This window comes from Thalassophryne amazonica, chromosome 4 (assembly GCF_902500255.1).
Source record: "Thalassophryne amazonica chromosome 4, fThaAma1.1, whole genome shotgun sequence".
In the NCBI taxonomy this organism is placed as follows: Eukaryota; Metazoa; Chordata; class Actinopteri; order Batrachoidiformes; family Batrachoididae; genus Thalassophryne; species Thalassophryne amazonica.
Window position 1 is genome coordinate 131,282,078 of NC_047106.1, and position 19,630 is coordinate 131,301,707.

The 19,630-nt window shown below is 41.0% G+C and overlaps 1 protein-coding gene across 4 annotated transcripts in view; it reads left to right on the forward strand.

Annotated features, from left to right (window-relative positions):
- Nucleotides 1–19,630, forward strand: part of LOC117508745 (neurofibromin) — a 333,092-nt gene that overhangs the window by 213,663 nt on the left and 99,799 nt on the right. For all 4 annotated transcript variants that reach the window (XM_034168565.1, XM_034168568.1, XM_034168567.1 and 1 more), the window contains 5 exons: nucleotides 2,976–3,134; nucleotides 8,025–8,122; nucleotides 12,340–12,486; nucleotides 12,691–12,837; nucleotides 15,067–15,177. In XM_034168565.1, the coding sequence (XP_034024456.1) occupies nucleotides 2,976–3,134; nucleotides 8,025–8,122; nucleotides 12,340–12,486; nucleotides 12,691–12,837; nucleotides 15,067–15,177 (662 nt within the window). The remainder of the gene's footprint in view (nucleotides 1–2,975; nucleotides 3,135–8,024; nucleotides 8,123–12,339; nucleotides 12,487–12,690; nucleotides 12,838–15,066; nucleotides 15,178–19,630) is intronic.

Sequence of the window (19,630 nt, forward strand, 5' to 3'; positions counted from 1 at the left end):
GACTGCTATAGGCTAGTGACTAAACAATAGCTCTAATTAGCATCTATTGTGCTCTAGTTGGCATCCTCCTAATGACAGGGCAGCTGTCCCTCCTAATGATGGGACGGACCCTCTCCTGATGGCTCCCTTGACGACTCTGCTGATGACGTGAATGACTCATTACCATATACAAAAGACTGAAACTGCTTTGACCTGAGTACCCCATTGTAAACGGGATAAAGCGTGTCTCAGACCCCCTCCCCGGTTAAGGCTGGGTTTCAAACGTTTCACAAAGAATACCTCCTTGACCCCTCTCTCAAACCATTTCTTCTCTCTGGCTAATATTTTAACTTCCTTGTCCTCAAACGTGTGGTTAGTGTCTTTAAGGTGGAGATGAACTGCAGACTGAGGTCCACTGGCGCCCTCTCTGCGGTGCTGGTATAGCCTTTTGTGTAAAGGTTGCTTAGTTTCACCAATGTAGTGTTCGTTAGTTTTCCTGACATCTGATAGAATACACTACATTGCTCTGTTTGTAACTAGGGATCCTGTCCTTAGGGTGAACTAATTTCTGTCTCAAGGTGTTAACCGGTTTAAAGTAAACTGGGATTTTGTGCTGTGTGAAGATCCTCTGTAGTTTTTCCCCTACTCCTGCTAAATAAGGGAGAGACACTCCTCTTCTTCTTGTCTCCGTCTCTTGTCTATCTGGTCTCTTTGTTCTCTGGGACTTCTGCACTTTGTCCAGGGACCATCGTGGGTACCCACATACTGTGAGGGCTTTCCGGACAAGTTGTTGTTCTTTAGCCCTTCCCTCTGCAGTTGTGGGCACCTGTAGGGCTCTGTGTTGAAGCGTCCTGGTCACCCCGAGCTTGTGTTCAAGGGGGTGGTTAGAACCAAAGAGCAGATATCGGTCAGTGTGAGTTGGTTTTCTGTAAACCCCTGTCTGGAGCTGCCTGTTCTCTCCAATCGTAACATCACAGTCCAAGAAGGCTAAATGGTTGTTTCTGGCATCCTCACGTGTGAACTTGATATTGGCATCCAACTTGATATTGACGTTGCCCTTCATTCCAATTTTTCAACAGTTTAAAAATCCTGACAAAGCGCCAGGTGCAGGAACAAAGCTGCGCGAAGGTTAAACGATGCCAATGAAGGTCAACAAAAGTCCAGATTTCTTGTTTCGTTAGGGCTTTGTTGTTCTTCCTTAAGTGCTGTGTGACTGGGCCATTTGATGAGGTTAGAAGCATGGAGAGTCTCAGTGTAGACCTAATTATGTGCATGTGTACCTCTGTAAAGCTGAAGAAACTTTTTAAAGGACTAATTATACAGACAGCTACTTACCGTCAGCCCCATTCCCAGGTGGACTGTTTTTGACATGTGACTACCATGAATATGAAATCATGGCAGGTTCTGGGCATAGTCTTAGTGGTGTCTTGGACAGTGTTAATTAAGTCTTGATGGTACAAGTTGCCACCAGTATATTTTGAAACTATTTAAAACTGTTTGACATTGTTTATGTGTACTAAACTTGAAGCAGTCCTTCATCCGAATTGAGGTAAGTGGGTGAAGGCCGCTGCAACTGGAGTCGCGCCGCCGCTAGCTTGGGGGGAACAGGGACTAAAAATTGTTCATGTCAAGGTCTGCAGCAAGACTATACAGGACCATACCACAAAGTCTCACTTGGGTCATGCTGTTGTCCTTTGAAATTATGTTATGGTGTTCTTGTAAATAAGTCCAGTGAGTTGACAGGACATGGTCATGATTCACCACAACAACTTTGACATGGTTACAATTTGTATGTGGACATACATGGGTGGGCATATGTGTATGTGGGCATACGTGTTCAGTCTTCTTCTGTAATTGTGACACTGCTCTTCACTAAGTCCATACAAGACAATTGTCAATGAAGACCTAATTTAGATCCGTAATCAGTCATATTTATTAATCAGTGACTGTACAGATATACAGTCACTTCCAGCCTGGGCCTTTCTGTGTGGAGTTTGTAGGTGAATTGGAAATGTTTGACGTTTGGGAAAACGCACAAGACGAGAGCCGCGTGGAGCCACACATCTGCCACTCTCCGTCTCCTCCTCCTCTCTGTGCTGCTCCAATGGCACAGAGCCCAACTAAGCATGCAGTGACAATGTTCTTCTGCTGTGGATTTTGAGGAGCAAACTGGAGCGATCTGAATAGTTCAGCAGCTGATGATTGAATATGGGTGTGTGTGGAGACAATTCGCCTCATTCACAACATGACAGAACATAACGATGTGCCGTTCTGCACAATAGCGCGGAACATTATTCTTGACCATGCGTAATAGTTCCTGATAATTCTCCAGCAACACGTGCCATTAATCGTAACGCGTGGTAACAGGTTGCAGCACTTCCTGAGAACACTTGACACCTCTGCCTCAAATCATCACATTCGTGTTCAGCAGCCAAGAATGTATACTTTGTTGCTTTCGTGACTTGTCGTCGTTATGTGTAAACGCAGCATAAGGTTTATCAGCACTGAAAGCTGAATGAATTGTTCTGTCACATAACTCTGTTGTGCTCTGACATATCAAATTCTTTACTGCCGCCTAGATGGGCCGCTCACTGCTTTGCACTAAATCTTGTGGTTTTACATCTCTTGTTTGTCATAGATGAATCATGTGTGGTCTTCACATTTATTGCAACTGAGCGACTATACTTGCTTGGGTTGGAATTATCTGGGATGAAAACTTTTTAATTTATTCGCAAGTTTCTTCACTGTTCAATTTACTGGATTCAGCACCTCTCATAGTTTGGCTGTGGCTCACCTTACTTACTCTGTCCCTTCACCTCATTGATTGTACAAACATTTAAAACAAACATCCTGTTTTCTCCTTCTCAAATGCACTAAAATCCACAATCACGTTTATGTATTTTTCTGAAATCATATTGCTGACTAAGATTTTTCTGTTCCATCGCTTTCGTTTTTTTGGCCTCCTCCTTTCTTTCCAATCATGCTCTTTTACCCAGGTGGTGAGTCAGCGTTTCCCACAGAACAGTATCGGTGCAGTGGGCAGCGCCATGTTTCTGCGCTTTGTCAACCCAGCAATTGTCTCTCCGTATGAAGCTGGCATCTTGGAGAAGAAGCCTCTGCCCAGGATAGAACGGGGCCTCAAACTTATGTCCAAGGTGAGCAAGAACTTACACAAAACATGCAGAGTTCTTATCAAAACAGGAGTCACAGCTTGCTTCACAGAAGAAAAGACAAACACAAAAAAACAAAACTTATAAAAAAAAAAAAAAAAAAAATACAGTATAAACTCAAGGAAGGTTGTTTTCTCTGACAGCGTTCACAGGACGAGTAATAACAAAGACCTAAAAGTCATTCCGCCTTAGTTTTCAAACTTCACCTTGAAACAGACAGATGTACCCAGTCTTTGGCCATTCATGGTGGATGGATGACCCCAACACACACACACACACTCACTTTTTTGTTTTTAGCCTGTAAAACAAGCAATGTTCTCTGTGCTAAATGTTGTGTTTAGATATAAAATTTAAAAATGTTACAATCTTTGTTCATTCACATGTGTTTTAATAAGACTGAACACCAGAGGGCGCAGATCTACTGGAATTCGAGTGCCTTGATTGGAGAGTGGCATCAACTTGGAACATGGCACCATTTTGGGTTCAACTGTGCTGAACTACTGAATGAACCTTTTCTGTTTTCAGCATTTTTTTTTTAATTATTTAACCACATACAACAACACATCCAGGTACAGGTGCTATCAAAATAAATATAAAAAAAGTTAAGCTATCAAATTTACAAAAGTTTACAATATGATGATTTATTTAATAAATTTAAAGCCTGATTTTATGCTTCTGCAGCTCTGTAACTTCGTGTCATGGAATGACGTGCGTGACAGTTTTAAAGTTGTCTGTAGCTGGATTATGCTTTATTCTGGATTAATTTAACCCTCAACAAGCTTTTCTTTCTACAATCATCACAGTTTGAGGGTAAACTGAACAATTTCCTCTTTTTCCACTCAGTGTTGTAAAGTTGCAGACTTTTCTGATCCATTTGTAATCAGTGTCCACACTGCAAAAACTATTAAAATATGAAAGTCTGATTTAACAGGTGCACGTCAGGCTGCAGGTCCGATTCTGACCACGGTGTGAAAATAAACGTTTTTTAATCACAGAAATGACTCCGGTCCCACTTTCCTCAAATCTGCAAGTGTCAGAGCTGAACTTTAAGTTGCACCTCTGTTACTGTGCACGTCCAGACTGCTCTGGGTTTTTAATGGAAATACATTGTGATCTGACAGGACATTTTATCCAGTGTGAGTGAAAATCCACTGTACGGAATCCATTATGTACAGTGTTTATTACATTGAAAACAATACAAAAACTTTGGGACTTTTTTTGTCCAGTGACTACAAATATCTAGTTTATAAGATGACAGTTTAGGTGAGTTTTACTGTACATGGGACTGAACAATAAGTTTACCTCTCAAAACTTTGATGATGATGTTGGTTTCCATCCCACACAGCTGACTTTATTGTTGTGTCTATTTGTGCCTCCAAATGCACAGCAACCCGGCATTTTCAGCAAATAAATAAATAAAATAGCCGGATTTACATGCAGACAGATTAACAGTGAACGCTATTTTGGAACCAAGATGGCACTATGAGTCATGTGACTTTTTTTTTCTACTTGTCATGTCGCCACTCTCTCAATTAAGGCACTCTACATAAAAGGTAATTGGGTTGCATTTATATAGTGTTTTTTATGGTCGAAGGGCTTTACAGTGATTTCCCATATTCAAGTACTCAAATACACACACACACACCAGTGTCGGGGTGCTGCCGTGCAAAATACTCACTGCACAGCGGGTGCAACTTGGGGATTAAGGACCTTGCACGAGGGTCCCAAGTGATTTTCCGGTCACCGCTTTAACCATCAAATACAGTAGAATTTGTTCTCGATATGTTATTTTGGCAAGTTATGTGATGGTTTGATTTATTGTTTTTGCATTATTGTCTCTGAAAGATCTTAGGAAAGGACTAACTCACTCACGCACTCACTTACATTTTTGCTGCACTGTTACCAGTGCGGGTGAATATCAATCAATCAATCAATTTTTTTTTTATATAGCGCCAAATCACAACAAACAGTTGCCCCAAGGCGCTTTATATTGTAAGGCAAGGCCATACAATAATGATGTAAAACCCCAACGGTCAAAACGACCCCCTGTGAGCAAGCACTTGGCTACAGTGGGAAGGAAAAACTCCCTTTTAACAGGAAGAAACCTCCAGCAGAACCAGGCTCAGGGAGGGGCAGTCTTCTGCTGGGACTGGTTGGGGCTGAGGGAGAGAACCAGGAAAAAGACATGCTGTGGAGGGGAGCAGAGATCGATCACTAATGATTAAATGCAGAGTGGTGCATACAGAGCAAAAAGAGAAAGAAACAGTGCATCATGGGAACCCCCCAGCAGTCTACGTCTATAGCAGCATAACTAAGGGATGGTTCAGGGTCACCTGATCCAGCCCTAACTATAAGCTTTAGCAAAAAGGAAAGTTTTAAGCCTAATCTTAAAAGTAGAGAGGGTGTCTGTCTCCCTGATCTGAATTGGGAGCTGGTTCCACAGGAGAGGAGCCTGAAAGCTGAAGGCTCTGCCTCCCATTCTACTCTTACAAACCCTAGGAACTACAAGTAAGCCTGCAGTCTGAGAGCGAAGCGCTCTATTGGGGTGATATGGTACTACGAGGTCCCTAAGATAAGATGGGACCTGATTATTCAAAACCTTATAAGTAAGAAGAAGAATTTTAAATTCTATTCTAGAATTAACAGGAAGCCAATGAAGAGAGGCCAATATGGGTGAGATATGCTCTCTCCTTCTAGTCCCCGTCAGCACTCTAGCTGCAGCATTTTGAATTAACTGAAGGCTTTTTAGGGAACTTTTAGGACAACCTGATAATAATGAATTACAATAGTCCAGCCTAGAGGAAATAAATGCATGAATTAGTTTTTCAGCATCACTCTGAGACAAGACCTTTCTGATTTTAGAGATATTGCGTAAATGCAAAAAAGCAGTCCTACATATTTGTTTAATATGCGCTTTGAATGACATATCCTGATCAAAAATGACTCCAAGATTTCTCACAGTATTACTAGAGGTCAGGGTAATGCCATCCAGAGTAAGGATCTGGTTAGACACCATGTTTCTAAGATTTGTGGGGCCAAGTACAATAACTTCAGTTTTATCTGAGTTTAAAAGCAGGAAATTAGAGGTCATCAATGTCTTTATGTCTGTAAGACAATCCTGCAGTTTAGCTAATTGGTGTGTGTCGTCTGGCTTCATGGATAGATAAAGCTGGGTATCATCTGCGTAACAATGAAAATTTAAGCAATACCGTCTAATAATACTGCCTAAGGGAAGCATATATAAAGTGAATAAAATTGGTCCTAGCACAGAACCTTGTGGAACTCCATAATTAACTTTAGTCTGTGAAGAAGATTCCCCATTTACATGAACAAATTGTAATCTATTAGACAAATTAAAATATAATACAGCTAATCAATTAAGTATATGCATTTTTAATACAGTGAGCTTTGAGTCTTTTGATCCCTACAATTACTAAGGCAAGCAAAGGGTCAGTGAGTGAGCCCACAAATTTCTGTAATTTTGTAAAAACTACTGTTTGTCAGCTCCAAAATTTTGGGCTCTGTTAGATATAGGTGAGAACCAACCTCCTGTTTTGTGCTTCGTCGGCATCTTTTAACTGCAAAATGACCATAATATAGAGTCCTTGACAGGCTGCATGGTGATGAAATACTGGCATCTTGTGGTGAGTCTGTAGCACAAGTTACAAGATTGTGGTGGCATTCACTTTTTGTTATTGACAGTTCTCTTGTGTTTTCTGGGGTCTTTCAAATTTTTGCACAAATCGGCATGGGCGCAATTTAGAACTAGAAATTTGGGGGGACAAAGTGCGAGGCCCGCTGGGCCGAAGCCTATAGGCTGGGGGGGTCTGGGGGCCGCTTTAGGCCCCCATAAGCCAGCGGTTTCTAGATGCATTCAGATGCATTCTGAGCATCCAGAACAGTAATTTTAATGTTTTGAGAAGACCATAAAGTGGACACCATTTGACTTATGCAGTTTGAAACTGTTGTATATAAGTACTTTATTCTGAGAATAGCCAGCATTGATTTTATTAACATCCTGGTGTAAATAAGGTATCACCACATGTGTAGAACTCAAAAAGAAAGGTAGGTTGTTTTCATTAAAACAACAACCGCAGTCTGGTAAAATGTATTCATAAATTTGAAAGAACAGGCTCTTAATAATAATTAACTATTGCATACTGTATTTTTTTTTTCTCAAGATTTGTTTTTGTTGGAAAAAACAACAGATCATAAGTTTAGGATAAATTACTTTTTAATTTAATTTTTGAAGTGGCACTAATGACAACACTCATGCTGAACATAATTTCGCTTGCATAGACTGATTTTGGAGATCAAGCAGTAATTGCAGATGGGCTTTCTGAGGTCCCAGATAGCTTTTCTGATTTCCTTTTCTAACTTTCAAAATTTAGTAAATTAGCATATGGTCCATTGATACTTATGTGTAGACACTAGTCCCTAGAGGCAACTATTTTTGGTTTCAGATCTGGCCAAATGCAGTCCCAGAAAATTCCGAATGTGACAAACAAGAAACAGGTGTTGTAAACAAGTCAATGCTGCTAAAAATACAAACTTGCAGAAACCAAGATACTATTCTGACATGGTTTTGCACATAAGACTGACATGATTTGCACATAATTCTGTCATAGCATGTTTCAAGTACACACATATATGTCAGAAGGTAGGGGGGTGGCATACCATATTCTGTCCCCCCTGGTTGAAAAGGTGGGGGGGATTTGTCCCCCTATCTCCTACCAAATTGCGCCCATGCAAATCGGCAGTTTATGTTCGTAATAGTCACATTTAGGCACACTCCTTCTTAAGATGACAAATGAAAGTACCTGCCTCTAATGTTATTGTTTAATGTTGCTTATTGCTGTTTTTCTCCCCTGTTAGATTCTGCAGAGCATTGCCAATCATGTGTTGTTCACAAAAGAGGAGCACATGAGACCCTTTAATGACTTTGTGAAGGGCAACTTTGATGCAGCCAGACGGTAAGCCGCTACACTGCAGCACTCAGCAATATTTCTCAAATCAGACTTTTTTCCTAACAATTGAGGCACAATTAATTGCTTCGGTCAGTCGTGAGGAAAACGTATCACACAACAGTAAAAATATTGTGATAATGTTGACTAAGGCATTCAACATTGATATGCACAATTCTGAAGAGCTTTTTGTGTTCCTGCGCATGTATTTGTGTGTCAGTAAAATGCTCCTCCTGCTACAGTTCATCATGTGTGCAATTTGCTCGTTCCAGCATTTGGTCCAGGAGGTGTTGCAGCATCAGTGCAGTCGGACCAACTGCCGTGATCAATCATGAACAGATTGCCAGTGGAGCTTAAACCCAGTGCTGTAACAGACTTGTGTAGAAGATGGTGCAGTTATTTTGGAATATGCCTTAGGGGTGGTGGCCAAGTGGTTAGTGCACTTGGTTTCAGTGCCGGTCCCGGTTCAAACCCCACACCTGCCAATTTTTCCATGTAATGTGGAGTTGTATCAGGAAGAGTATCCGCTGTAAAACTTGTGCCAAATCAACATGCAGATCCATCTCAGATCTGCTGTGGCAACCCAGAGTGAAAACAAGAGAGCAGCTGAAGGGTCTCCTTATTTTGGAATATGCCTTCTTCGCAGAGCATCTCTGATATGGATGGGCAATGTTAATGTAATTAGAAAGTCATGATCTCTGCAGTCGAACATCGCAATGGGCGATTGACAAGGAGGTGATGGCTGTACTTTCTACAAGGGTCATTCCATGTGAAGTCATCCAGATTCTCCCAGGTCACCCGTCAGTTCTCTTCTTTCAGTTTGATATGTTATTCTTGTTACAAAGTTATGGTGAAATGCCAAATATAATTTCAAACATTTGAAGTTACAGCCTTTGGAAATGTTGAAAAAACAATATTTTCTGCCAAATTTGTACATTAATAATGAGCTCACTCTGAGGTCTATTAGAAAAGTATTCGACCTTATTTCAAGCTTGGCTGACGCAATCACACGTGATTCAAATCCATATGGTTTTTGAAAAAAATAATAAGGTCGGATATTTCTCTAATAGACCTCGTATATGCCTCACAGCTTTGTCAGTGCTCATGCCAGGCTAACGTTTGATGTAGAGTTCAGAAATGTTGTCAGTTTTGGTATATCTAGTGTGATCTGCCTTCCACAAAGCCCTCAAAATGGTAGAAAACCCAAAATTGTACATGTCATTCATATCTTTGCTTAGTTCAAAATCAAAGACACACTAGCTATCGCTATGGAACATTTTATATGATGGCTTGTGATATAATGGGACATATTTGCACATTTAAATGATACACCAGATTAGTTTAACAACATTTATAGTTGTTGAAAAACTGGTCATTTTGAAAAAGTGTCAAAATATGCCAATTTTCGTCACCCCAGATGCCAATGTGGACAGTTGACTATCATATTCATATTTTACCATATATTCTCACACACACATACATACACACACATATATATATATATACGAGGTCTATTAGAAAAGTATCCGACCTTATTTTTTTCAAAAACCATATGGATTTGAATCACGTGTGATTACATCAGACATGCTTGAACCCTCGTGGGCATGCGAGAGTTTTTTCACGCCTGTCGCTTACGTCATTCGCCTGTGGGCAGTCTTTGAGTGAGGAGTCGCCCACCCTCTCGTCGATTTTTTCATTGTTTAGGAATGGCTCAGAGACTGCTGCTTTGTTTGATAAAAATTTTTTCAAAACTGTAAGGCACAACTGAGTGGACACCATTCGATAAATTCAGCTGGTTTTCGGTAAAAATTTTAACGGCTGATGAGAGATTTTGGTCTGGTAGTGTCGCCGTAAGGACGGCCCACAGCGCCTGACGGCGACCTGCGCTTTGAGGCGGCAGCGTCTCGCCGTTTCAAGTTGAAAACTTCCACATTTCAGGCTCTGTTGACCCAGGAAGTCGTCAGAGAACAGAGAACTTTCAGAAGAAGTCGGCATGAGGAGTTTATTCGGACAGTTTATTCGGACATTCCATTGTTAACAGACATTTTTTAATGAAAGAACGTGCGGGCAGAGTCGCATGTCGGGCCGGACCCGACCACGGGGGGTCGCGACTGGGAAAACACCTCCGTTGGAAACCTTAACGGGCAAGTTGGAACATGCCCAAGCTGTTAAATTTCTCAGTTACTCACTTGTTGAAAGCCATCAAAAGCCGCCTGAATTTTACAAATGGTTTTCAACACGGAGGTGTTTTTCCTGTCGCGGCGCACACAGATTCGCCGAGTAGTCACGGAAACAACTCGGCGAATTTGCACGCACGTCTTTCATTGCAAAATGTCCTTAAACAGTGGAATGTCCGCATAAAGTCCTCATGCCGGCCTCTTCTGAATTTTCTCTGTTCTCTCACGACGTCCTGGGTGAATTAAGCCTTAAATTAGGATGTTTTCAGGTCGAAACAGGCCGACGACGGCGCCTGGAAGCGCTGCACGACGTCCCGGTCCGTGGGAAGTCCTTACACCGACAAACACCCCCTAATCTCTCATCAGCCGTTAAACTTTTCACCGAAAACCAGCTTAATTTCTCGAATAGTGTCCACTCGGATATTCCTCACAGGTCCAGAAAAAATTTTGATAAAGCAACGCACGCCGTCTTGAGCAGCGTGTGAAACAAAGGAATTCAGCCGAGAAGGCGGGACCACATCTTACTCAAGGCCTGCCCACAGGGAAATGACGTCGCCGACACGCGTGAAAAAACTCATGCATGCGCACGAGGGCTCAAGCATGATTGGTGTAATCGCATATCAAATATTATATATTCAAATCCATATAGTTAAAAAAAAATAAAAGGGTCGGTTTATTATCTGATAGACCTCGTGTGTGTGCATATATATATTTGGGATGTGAATCGTACAACAATTCACGATTCAATTCGATTCCGATTCTTGGGGTGACTATTCGATTCAGAATCGATTTTTGATTCAAAGAGCTCTGAGAAATAGTTATATTAAAAATGTTTAAGAAAATGCAGCTTTACAAGGTTAATCAAGTGATTCTAGATGTAAATTTACTTATCTGCTTTGCTCGTTTGGAGTTGGCTGGCAGTTTAGCAAAGCGCTGGTCAGTAGTCGGCAGATACCGCTGCTCCGCTCTTTTAGCTCTGGGTGATAGCGTAGCATGTGGGCTTGCGGATTGGAAGTGTTTCCGAAGTACTTGACTTTCATTTTACAGATTTTGCACACTGCATAAGTCATGTCAAGCTCCTTCTTACGCAGCAAATAATAAAATCCAAAATGCCCCCAGACATTTGCCTTCAGCAAAGACGGTGCTGGCTGAATTAGCTCTTTGTCTGCCATGCTAAGCTGCAGCCACTGAACTCTGCAGCTCACAAGTGTTTGAAGCACGCCGGGAAACAAAGAAACAAAAAACAGAGTAATAAAACATTTTATTTATTTTCTTTTTTTTATCTTGGTGGACCATTTTCATTGTGTACAGAATGCTGATGAGTGGCCGACAGCCTGTTTAAACAGCGCGTTAATCAGATGTGATCACCCTGATCGATCAGTCAGGTTGTCTAATGATCACACCACAGCAACGGTGAGCAAAGTTTAATCATCACAGTGCTTCTGTGTGATCAGTGTGCGACACTGGAATGAGAAATGCACCTGCAACAGGAAAAACCACAGAGGGACGTCCTTTAAAACTCTGTGTTTCCAGCCATCAATTAAAGGATTTTCCGAAGTCATTTTCAAAAATCAGGAGCTTTATGTGGATTCATGTCCGTCAGTGATGGTGATTTGGACTGAAATGAACAGGTCAGATCCTCCGTGTGTGAATGAAACAGTCGTTCTGCATACGGACAGCAGCTTTCAGCCAATCAGCGGCCAGCATTAATGGACGGATGAGTAAATTACAAGAAACATCTGTCAACAATCACAGTCACATGCTGGCACTCGTTGAAAATTTTAAGCATACCCAAATTTTTTTTTGAGGTGCTCAGCTTATCAGGACAAACATCAGCGAGCTTCAATGTGTTTCAACGACCTTCACCATGCGTCACCTTGCTCTTAACTTATGAAAAACTTACCCTTAACTTATTGGACTTATGCCAGCATTTTTTAATAAGGTCAGCATACGCAGGCTAAATCATCAGGGTGTGACTGAGCCTTTACAATTTGAAGTAAACTGCCTCATGTTTAGAATCTTTTCTTTATTTTCCACTCTCCACTGCAGGTTTTTCTTGGACATAGCGTCTGACTCACCACCCAGTGACTCTGTCAATCACAGTCTGTCTTTTATCAGTGATGGTAACGTGCTGGCTCTGCATCGTCTGCTGTGGAACAACCAGGAGAGAATCGGCCAGTACCTCTCCAGTAACAGGTCAGAAAATTGAAATCAGGAAGTGCACAGATCAGCTCATCGAGCAGATCAACCAGACAGCTGTCACTGAGGGGAAAAAAGACTAATATTTATGACAGTAACTGATATTCAGCATTTCATTAAGATGTAATTGTGATAAATGATGTTTTTTTAAAACTTCACTCATTCTTATTTAAATTGCATGTTTACTGCCTCTCTGTTTAGGGATCACAAGGCTGTGGGGAGGCGACCATTTGATAAGATGGCCACCCTGCTGGCCTACCTCGGCCCTCCAGAACACAAACCTGTGGCTGACACTCACTGGTCCAGTCTCAACCTGACAAGCTCCAAATTTGAAGAATTCATGACCAGGTATGATTTAGAATGGTCTGTACTAAATGACCTAAACAGACAATTTTCTGGGGTTCAATCCCACCCATGTGCAGTTATGTTAATTATTCATACTGGCAGAGGTACCCATTTTCACTTGGGTGAAGAGTAGTTACAAAATTGTCTGCGGTTTTCCTAAGAAAAGAAAAAAAAAAATAAGTGCACTGTTGAAATTTATGTATCAACTCTGTGGTTTTAGGTGATAAATAAACTACAGCACTCACAGACTGCTCTTGTTCAGTCTTTTTAAAAGTGTTGTATGTATAACTGTTGAAGCAAATACAAAGTTTAGGACCCAGAATGCAGGGAGACTGAATGAAACAAAGTAACAATTTATTGTAACAATAGAGGAATGAGTACTGCACAGTGATGGAGGTGGAGACACCAGAGCAGGTAGACACCGACTTGACCAGAAAGATGAGGGGACTGAGAACCAGGACCACGCGGACGTGACCAGAATGGTTTGAGGACTGAGAACCAGGACCAGGCGGCCGCGACGGAGCTGACAAGAGGGTGGAACGCTGGAGGCACATGAAACAGTAATCAAAAAATAGGGAAACATTAGAACAAACATCCAAGACAGAGGATTGAGGCCAGGTACCACTAGGAAGAGCTGAGTTTCTGGTGATTGCAGAGAGGCAGGACCGAGGTTTATATACAGGTGGCATTGATTGAAGAGAGGTATGACAATCAGGTCTGTGACACAGCGCCTGGAGACGCAAGATGGGAGTGGGAGCAGAGCAAACACCAAGGCAGCTCAACAGTATGACGGCCCTGAAATGATCAAAGCTGTGCTTAGATATTTTTTGTACATTTTGATTATTTTTTATTTTATTGTTTATTGTTCTGTATCTTGTATATATAAGAATGGAAATATTCCACACACTGTGATACAGTAGGTGGTGGTATACACCTCTAAAGTTGGTTTGCAATTTGCTGTTAAGACGAAGTCGTCGTTTTATTTTTATTATTAATTGATGAGGGTTAAGCTTATTTTCAGACTGTGGCTGATGATGTGACCAAAGTGAGCGGCTTAAAGCAGCGATTTATGATAGATTTAATCAATCATGTGGGTGGAAAGTGGCAACCATAGAGGAGTCTCATGGTTCACAAGATGTTGTCGAGATCAAAACTATCATGGCGGAAAAGAGTCACCTTGGAGATGCACAACCAAAAGAAATCGGCCTGTGCTTGATGGTGGCACAAAATTTCACTCAAGTCCCAATCCAGAAGGCCATGATAATCCATTTGCTGTCGGTTTGGCAGCAGTTGTATCCATTTCAGCGGAATATTGCCAGGCAGCTGCAAACATCCATACAATAAGATCCACAAAATAAAGTGGAAATTTTTTTCAGTGTAGACAACATTCTTTGCTCTGTCACAGTTTTCAAGATATCCAGTTCCTGTCCTACCACAGAGCCAGCCTTCATGATCAGTTTAAGTCTGTTGGTGTCACCACTTCATGCAACCCCCCTCCCAGCACACCACAGCATAGAAGATGGCACTTGCCACCACAGACTCATAAAACATCATTAGCATAGTGTTGTAGACCCTGAAGGATGTGAGTCTGCGTAGAAAGTTCAACCTACTCTGACCCTTCTTATATGTGGCCAGCGAGCTCTTAGACCAGTCCTGCTTACGGTCAGTGTGCCCCCCCGAATACCTGTAGTCCTGAACAATCTATTGGACAGGGGGATCGTTGGAGGTTGGAGATTGTGATTTTCTCAAGTTTCAGTTCTTCAGTTTTATTGATGTTGAGCTCCAACTGATTGAGTTCAGTTTGAGCTCTATGTTGCCTGCAGTCAGCATGCCAACTACATGCTCCCTCAAAACCTGTGACATCTTTGGCATTGTGCTATGTGATAAAATGTAACATTTGATAGTGTCCTTTTATTATGACCAGCCTAAGGCACACCTGTGCAATAATCATGCTTTGTAATCAGCATCTTGATATGCCACACCTGTGAGGTGGGATGGATTATCTCAGCAAAGGAGAAGTGCCCATTAACACAGATTTAGACAGATTTGTGAATGATATTTGAGAGAAATAGGTATTGCTGTATAACATTCCACTTTCACGTTGTTTTGAGTAAAGATCAGCAGTTAGTCAACCTTCAGATAACGTTCATAGCATAACTGTCAGCATTAAAAACTGTGAAGGCACCTAACTGATCCTGATGCTTTTTTTCTGTTTTTCTGTGTATCCTGTAGGCACCAAGTGCATGAGAAAGAGGAGTTCAAAGCATTGAAGACTCTCAACATCTTCTACCAGGCAGGCACATCTAAGACCGGCAACCCTGTGTTCTATTACATTGCACGCAGGTAAGACTCTGCACGTGCCCAGTTCATCTCTCTCTGCCCAGCTTTCATTCATTCATGGACGACACATGGAACTGCCTATGAAAGAGTTCTACCTGATTACATTCCCTCATGCATTCAGTATTCATGTCCGATAAATAGTCCAGGACCAGTGATGTGGAGCAGCTGTTTTTTTCCCCTCTTGCTTTGAGGCAGCAGCACTAACCACCAAGCTACTACCACCTGTATTTTTAATATGTTGCTTTTCATTGCATAAAAATAATGTAATGAAAGAACCACAAAATGAAGTCGGTACAAAAACTACCTCAGTGCTTGCCGCAGTGTTATCTCCATGAAGCAGATGTACTTTATGGTTGCAGCATCGCATTGATGGATTTTTGTTAATTGGGCTGCCATCTTTAGTGCGAACCCTGCCTTTTGGCAGAAAACAATAATAACACTGCCCTTGGCTGTTATTAATGATTTAAATATATGTATTATTTTTATCAATGAAATCAATAATAACATGGCCAGTGGCAGTGTTATTTTAATCAATAATAACACTGCCGCTAGGTGTTTTATTATTGATTTCATTAATAAAAATAGTATACATTTTAAAATAGTATGTAATTTTTTTTTCATTGTATGTTCATGGTATAAATACAATTTTTATCTTAATGGAGGGCAAGGGAAATTATTTGTACTTGCACAGGATGGTGGCTGCTCTCTTTCTTTGTCCATGGTTTCACTGCGAAAGTGAAAGTCACTGAACACTTTGAATATTGCTTTACACTCTTATGACATTTCACAAGCTGGGCAGAGTTGTTTGGGAAAAATCCTGTTGTGCACAGTTGTACTCCAGGTCAACTTGCGGTTCATTCTGTCATGTTTTTTTTTTTATATTTAAATAAAGTAAATGCATATTGTGCTTTATTTATTTATTTATTTATTTATTTATTTGGTCCATTGGTTTGGTTTGCAGTCTTCCCACAAACAAACCATGCTGTAGTTCATACCCGTCCAAACAAATCGCTTCAAGTGGGAAAGAAGAAGCAGGCTTCATTTTAATCAGATCTAAAAATTTAAGGTGTGAAAACATCTTTATTATCAGCTTTAGATTCACGCAAACTTGGTTTCAGTCACTAGAGGTTCTCTGATGTGTTTGTGTGCATGACCATGCAGAGCTGTAACAAATGGGTGATTCTATGGTAACGGAATTACAATCTGAGCACATTTTTAATGGGGAGGTGAAATATGGCCAGATTTTCACATCGTCATAATTCCGTTACCATAGAATCACCCAAATATTGGTTTGATCACACCAGATAGAAAAACTGTTTTATTGGCATCTGTGCAAATACACATATCACTATTGATAACTTAATTTCTGCTGAGAGCTGACAGAGGTGCAGCTACTGCATGCTGTACTTCCAAAAGAGGGATGGAAAACATGTAAGAATGAGTTTAATTTCTAATATTGTAGTCATATTAACCTTTGTTAAAAATCCTGGATTCACCACTTTTCTGGATCAAACCCCATTTGTGGCCCATTCCACACCTTTCCACCAACTTTCATGATAATACATTTAATAGTTTTTTCTGTAGTCCTGTTAACAACAAAACAGAGCCTGACCAATATACTGGTTGGCGATAGTATCGGCTGATATGAGCTTTTCACAGACATTGTCATCTGTGTTATTTTTGCCATTATGAAATCTTTTGCTGAAAAAACAATGCAGAAAAACACTTTGGCTGTTGGAAATGGTGTCATTACATAGTTTCTCATTACCCCTTAGTTACAAGAGACAGGAAAATTGACCAGCTGACATTTATTGTCAGTAAGAGTGGGGGTTGTGACAAGAGACAAGCGGTTGCTATTGCTGTGCTGCCAGGTGGGTGGGGGGGGGGGGGGGGGGGGGTAAAATCCATGAGAATTCCATTTTCTGCAAATGCCGAGCAATGCAAAACAGCAGCTGTCACCCCAAGTAAAGGTAGTGTGTCGACAAGGTGACGTACATCAGTTGATTATTGGTTATATTTATACTTATTTATCATAAAAGTTAAACTGTAAAACATCAAACTTCAGTTACATGTCTTTATATGATAATAAAATGATAGGAATCATTGCCATTTTTTAAAATTTACATATATATTGGTGCTTTATTTGTTATTTTTTTAAGCTCCCTAATATTATCAGTTGTGGTATCGCGCCCAAAATTCATATTGGTCAGGCTCCACAACAGTCCCTCCAGAAAAAACAAAAAGGCAACCATCATAAAAGCACAACCTCCTTGGTGGTGATTATACCACCAAGGAGTGGTCCACCAAGGAGGACACCATTATGGCTGTCCTGGATCTGTTAAGTAATTATACCCATCAGCATGTTTGTAAAATAAAAATCCTACTCTATCATTCTGGGAGGGGGATTGGTCCGTGCCATCAGTCTTATAGCCATCATTATTAACTACCAATACTGCATTAATTTACTGTCAAATGTCAATATAATACTACAACCCCTGGCAAAAATTATGGAATCACCGGCCTCGGAGGATGTTCATTCAGTTGTTTAATTTTGTAGAAAAAAAAGCAGATCACAGACATGACACAAAACTAAAGTAATTTCAATCAATCAATCAATCAATTTTTTTTTATATAGCGCCAAATCACAACAAACAGTTGCCCCAAGGCGCTTTATATTGTAAGGCAAGGCCATACAATAATTATGTAAAACCCCAACGGTCAAAACGACCCCCTGTGAGCAAGCACTTGGCTACAGTGGGAAGGAAAAACTCCCTTTTAACAGGAAGAAACCTCCAGCAGAACCAGGCTCAGGGAGGGGCAGTCTTCTGCTGGGACTGGTTGGGGCTGAGGGAGAGAACCAGGAAAAAGACATGCTGTGGAGGGGAGCAGAGATCGATCACTAATGATTAAATGCAGAGTGGTGCATACAGAGCAAAAAGAGAAAGAAACAGTGCATCATGGGAACCCCCCAGCAGTCTACGTCTATAGCAGCATAACTAAGGGATGGTTCAGGGTCACCTGATCCAGCCCTAACTATAAGCTTTAGCAAAAAGGAAAGTTTTAAGCCTAATCTTAAAAGTAGAGAGGGTGTCTGTCTCCCTGATCTGACTTGGGAGCTGGTTCCACAGGAGAGGAGCCTGAAAGCTGAAGGCTCTGCCTCCCATTCTACTCTTACAAACCCTAGGAAGTACAAGTAAGCCTGCAGTCTGAGAGCGAAGCGCTCTATTGGGGTGATATGGTACTACGAGGTCCCTAAGATAAGATGGGACCTGATTATTCAAAACCTTATAAGTAAGAAGAAGAATTTTAAATTCTATTCTAGAATTAACAGGAAGCCAATGAAGAGAGGCCAATATGGGTGAGATATGCTCTCTCCTTTCAAATGGCAACTTTCTGGCTTTAAGAAACACTATAAGAAATCAGGAAAAAAAATTGTGGCAGTCAGTAACAGTTACTTTTTTAGACCAAGCAGAGGGAAAAAATATGGAATCGCTCAATTCTGAGGAAAGAATTATAGAATCATGAAAAACAAAAGAACGCTCCAACACATCACTAGTATTTTGTTGCACCACCTCTGGCTTTTATAACAGCTTGCAGTCTCTGAGGCATGGACTTAATGAGTGACAAACAGTACTCTTCATCAGTCTGGCTCCAACTTTCTCTGATTGCTGTTGCCAGATCAGCTTTGCAGGTTGGAGCCTTGTCATGGACCATTTTCTTCAACTTCCACCAAAGATTTTCAATTGGATTAAGATCCGGACTATTTGCAGGCCATGGCATTGAAAAGGTGTCTTTTTGCAAGGAATGTTTTCACAGTTTTTGCTCTACGGCAAGATGCATTATCATCTTGAAAAATGATTTCATCATCCCCAAACATCCTTTCAATTGATGGGATAAGAAAAGTGTCCAAAATATCAATGTAAACTTGTGCATTTATTGATGATGTAATGACAGCCATCTCCCCAGTGCCTTTACCTGACATGCAGCCCCATATCATCAATGACTGTGGACATTTACATGTTCTCTTCATGCAGTCATCTTTATAAATCTCATTGGAACGTCACCAAACAAAAGTTCCAGCATCATCACCTTGCCCAATGCAGATTCGAGATTCATCACTGAATATGACTTTCATCCAGTCATCCACAGTCCATGATTGCTTTTCCTTAGCCCATTGTAACCTTGTTTTTTTCTGTTTAGGTGTTAATGATGGCTTTCGTTTAGCTTTTCTGTATGTAAATCCCATTTCCTTTAGGTGGTTTCTTACAGTTCAGTCACAGACGTTGACTCCAGTCTCCTCCCATTCATTCCTCATTTGTTTTGTTGTGCATTTTCGATTTTTGAGACATATTGCTTTAAGTTTTCTGTCTTGACGCTTTGATGTCTTCCTTGGTCTACCAGTATGTTTGCCTTTAACAGCCTTCCCATGTTTGTATTTGGTCCAGAGTTTAGACAC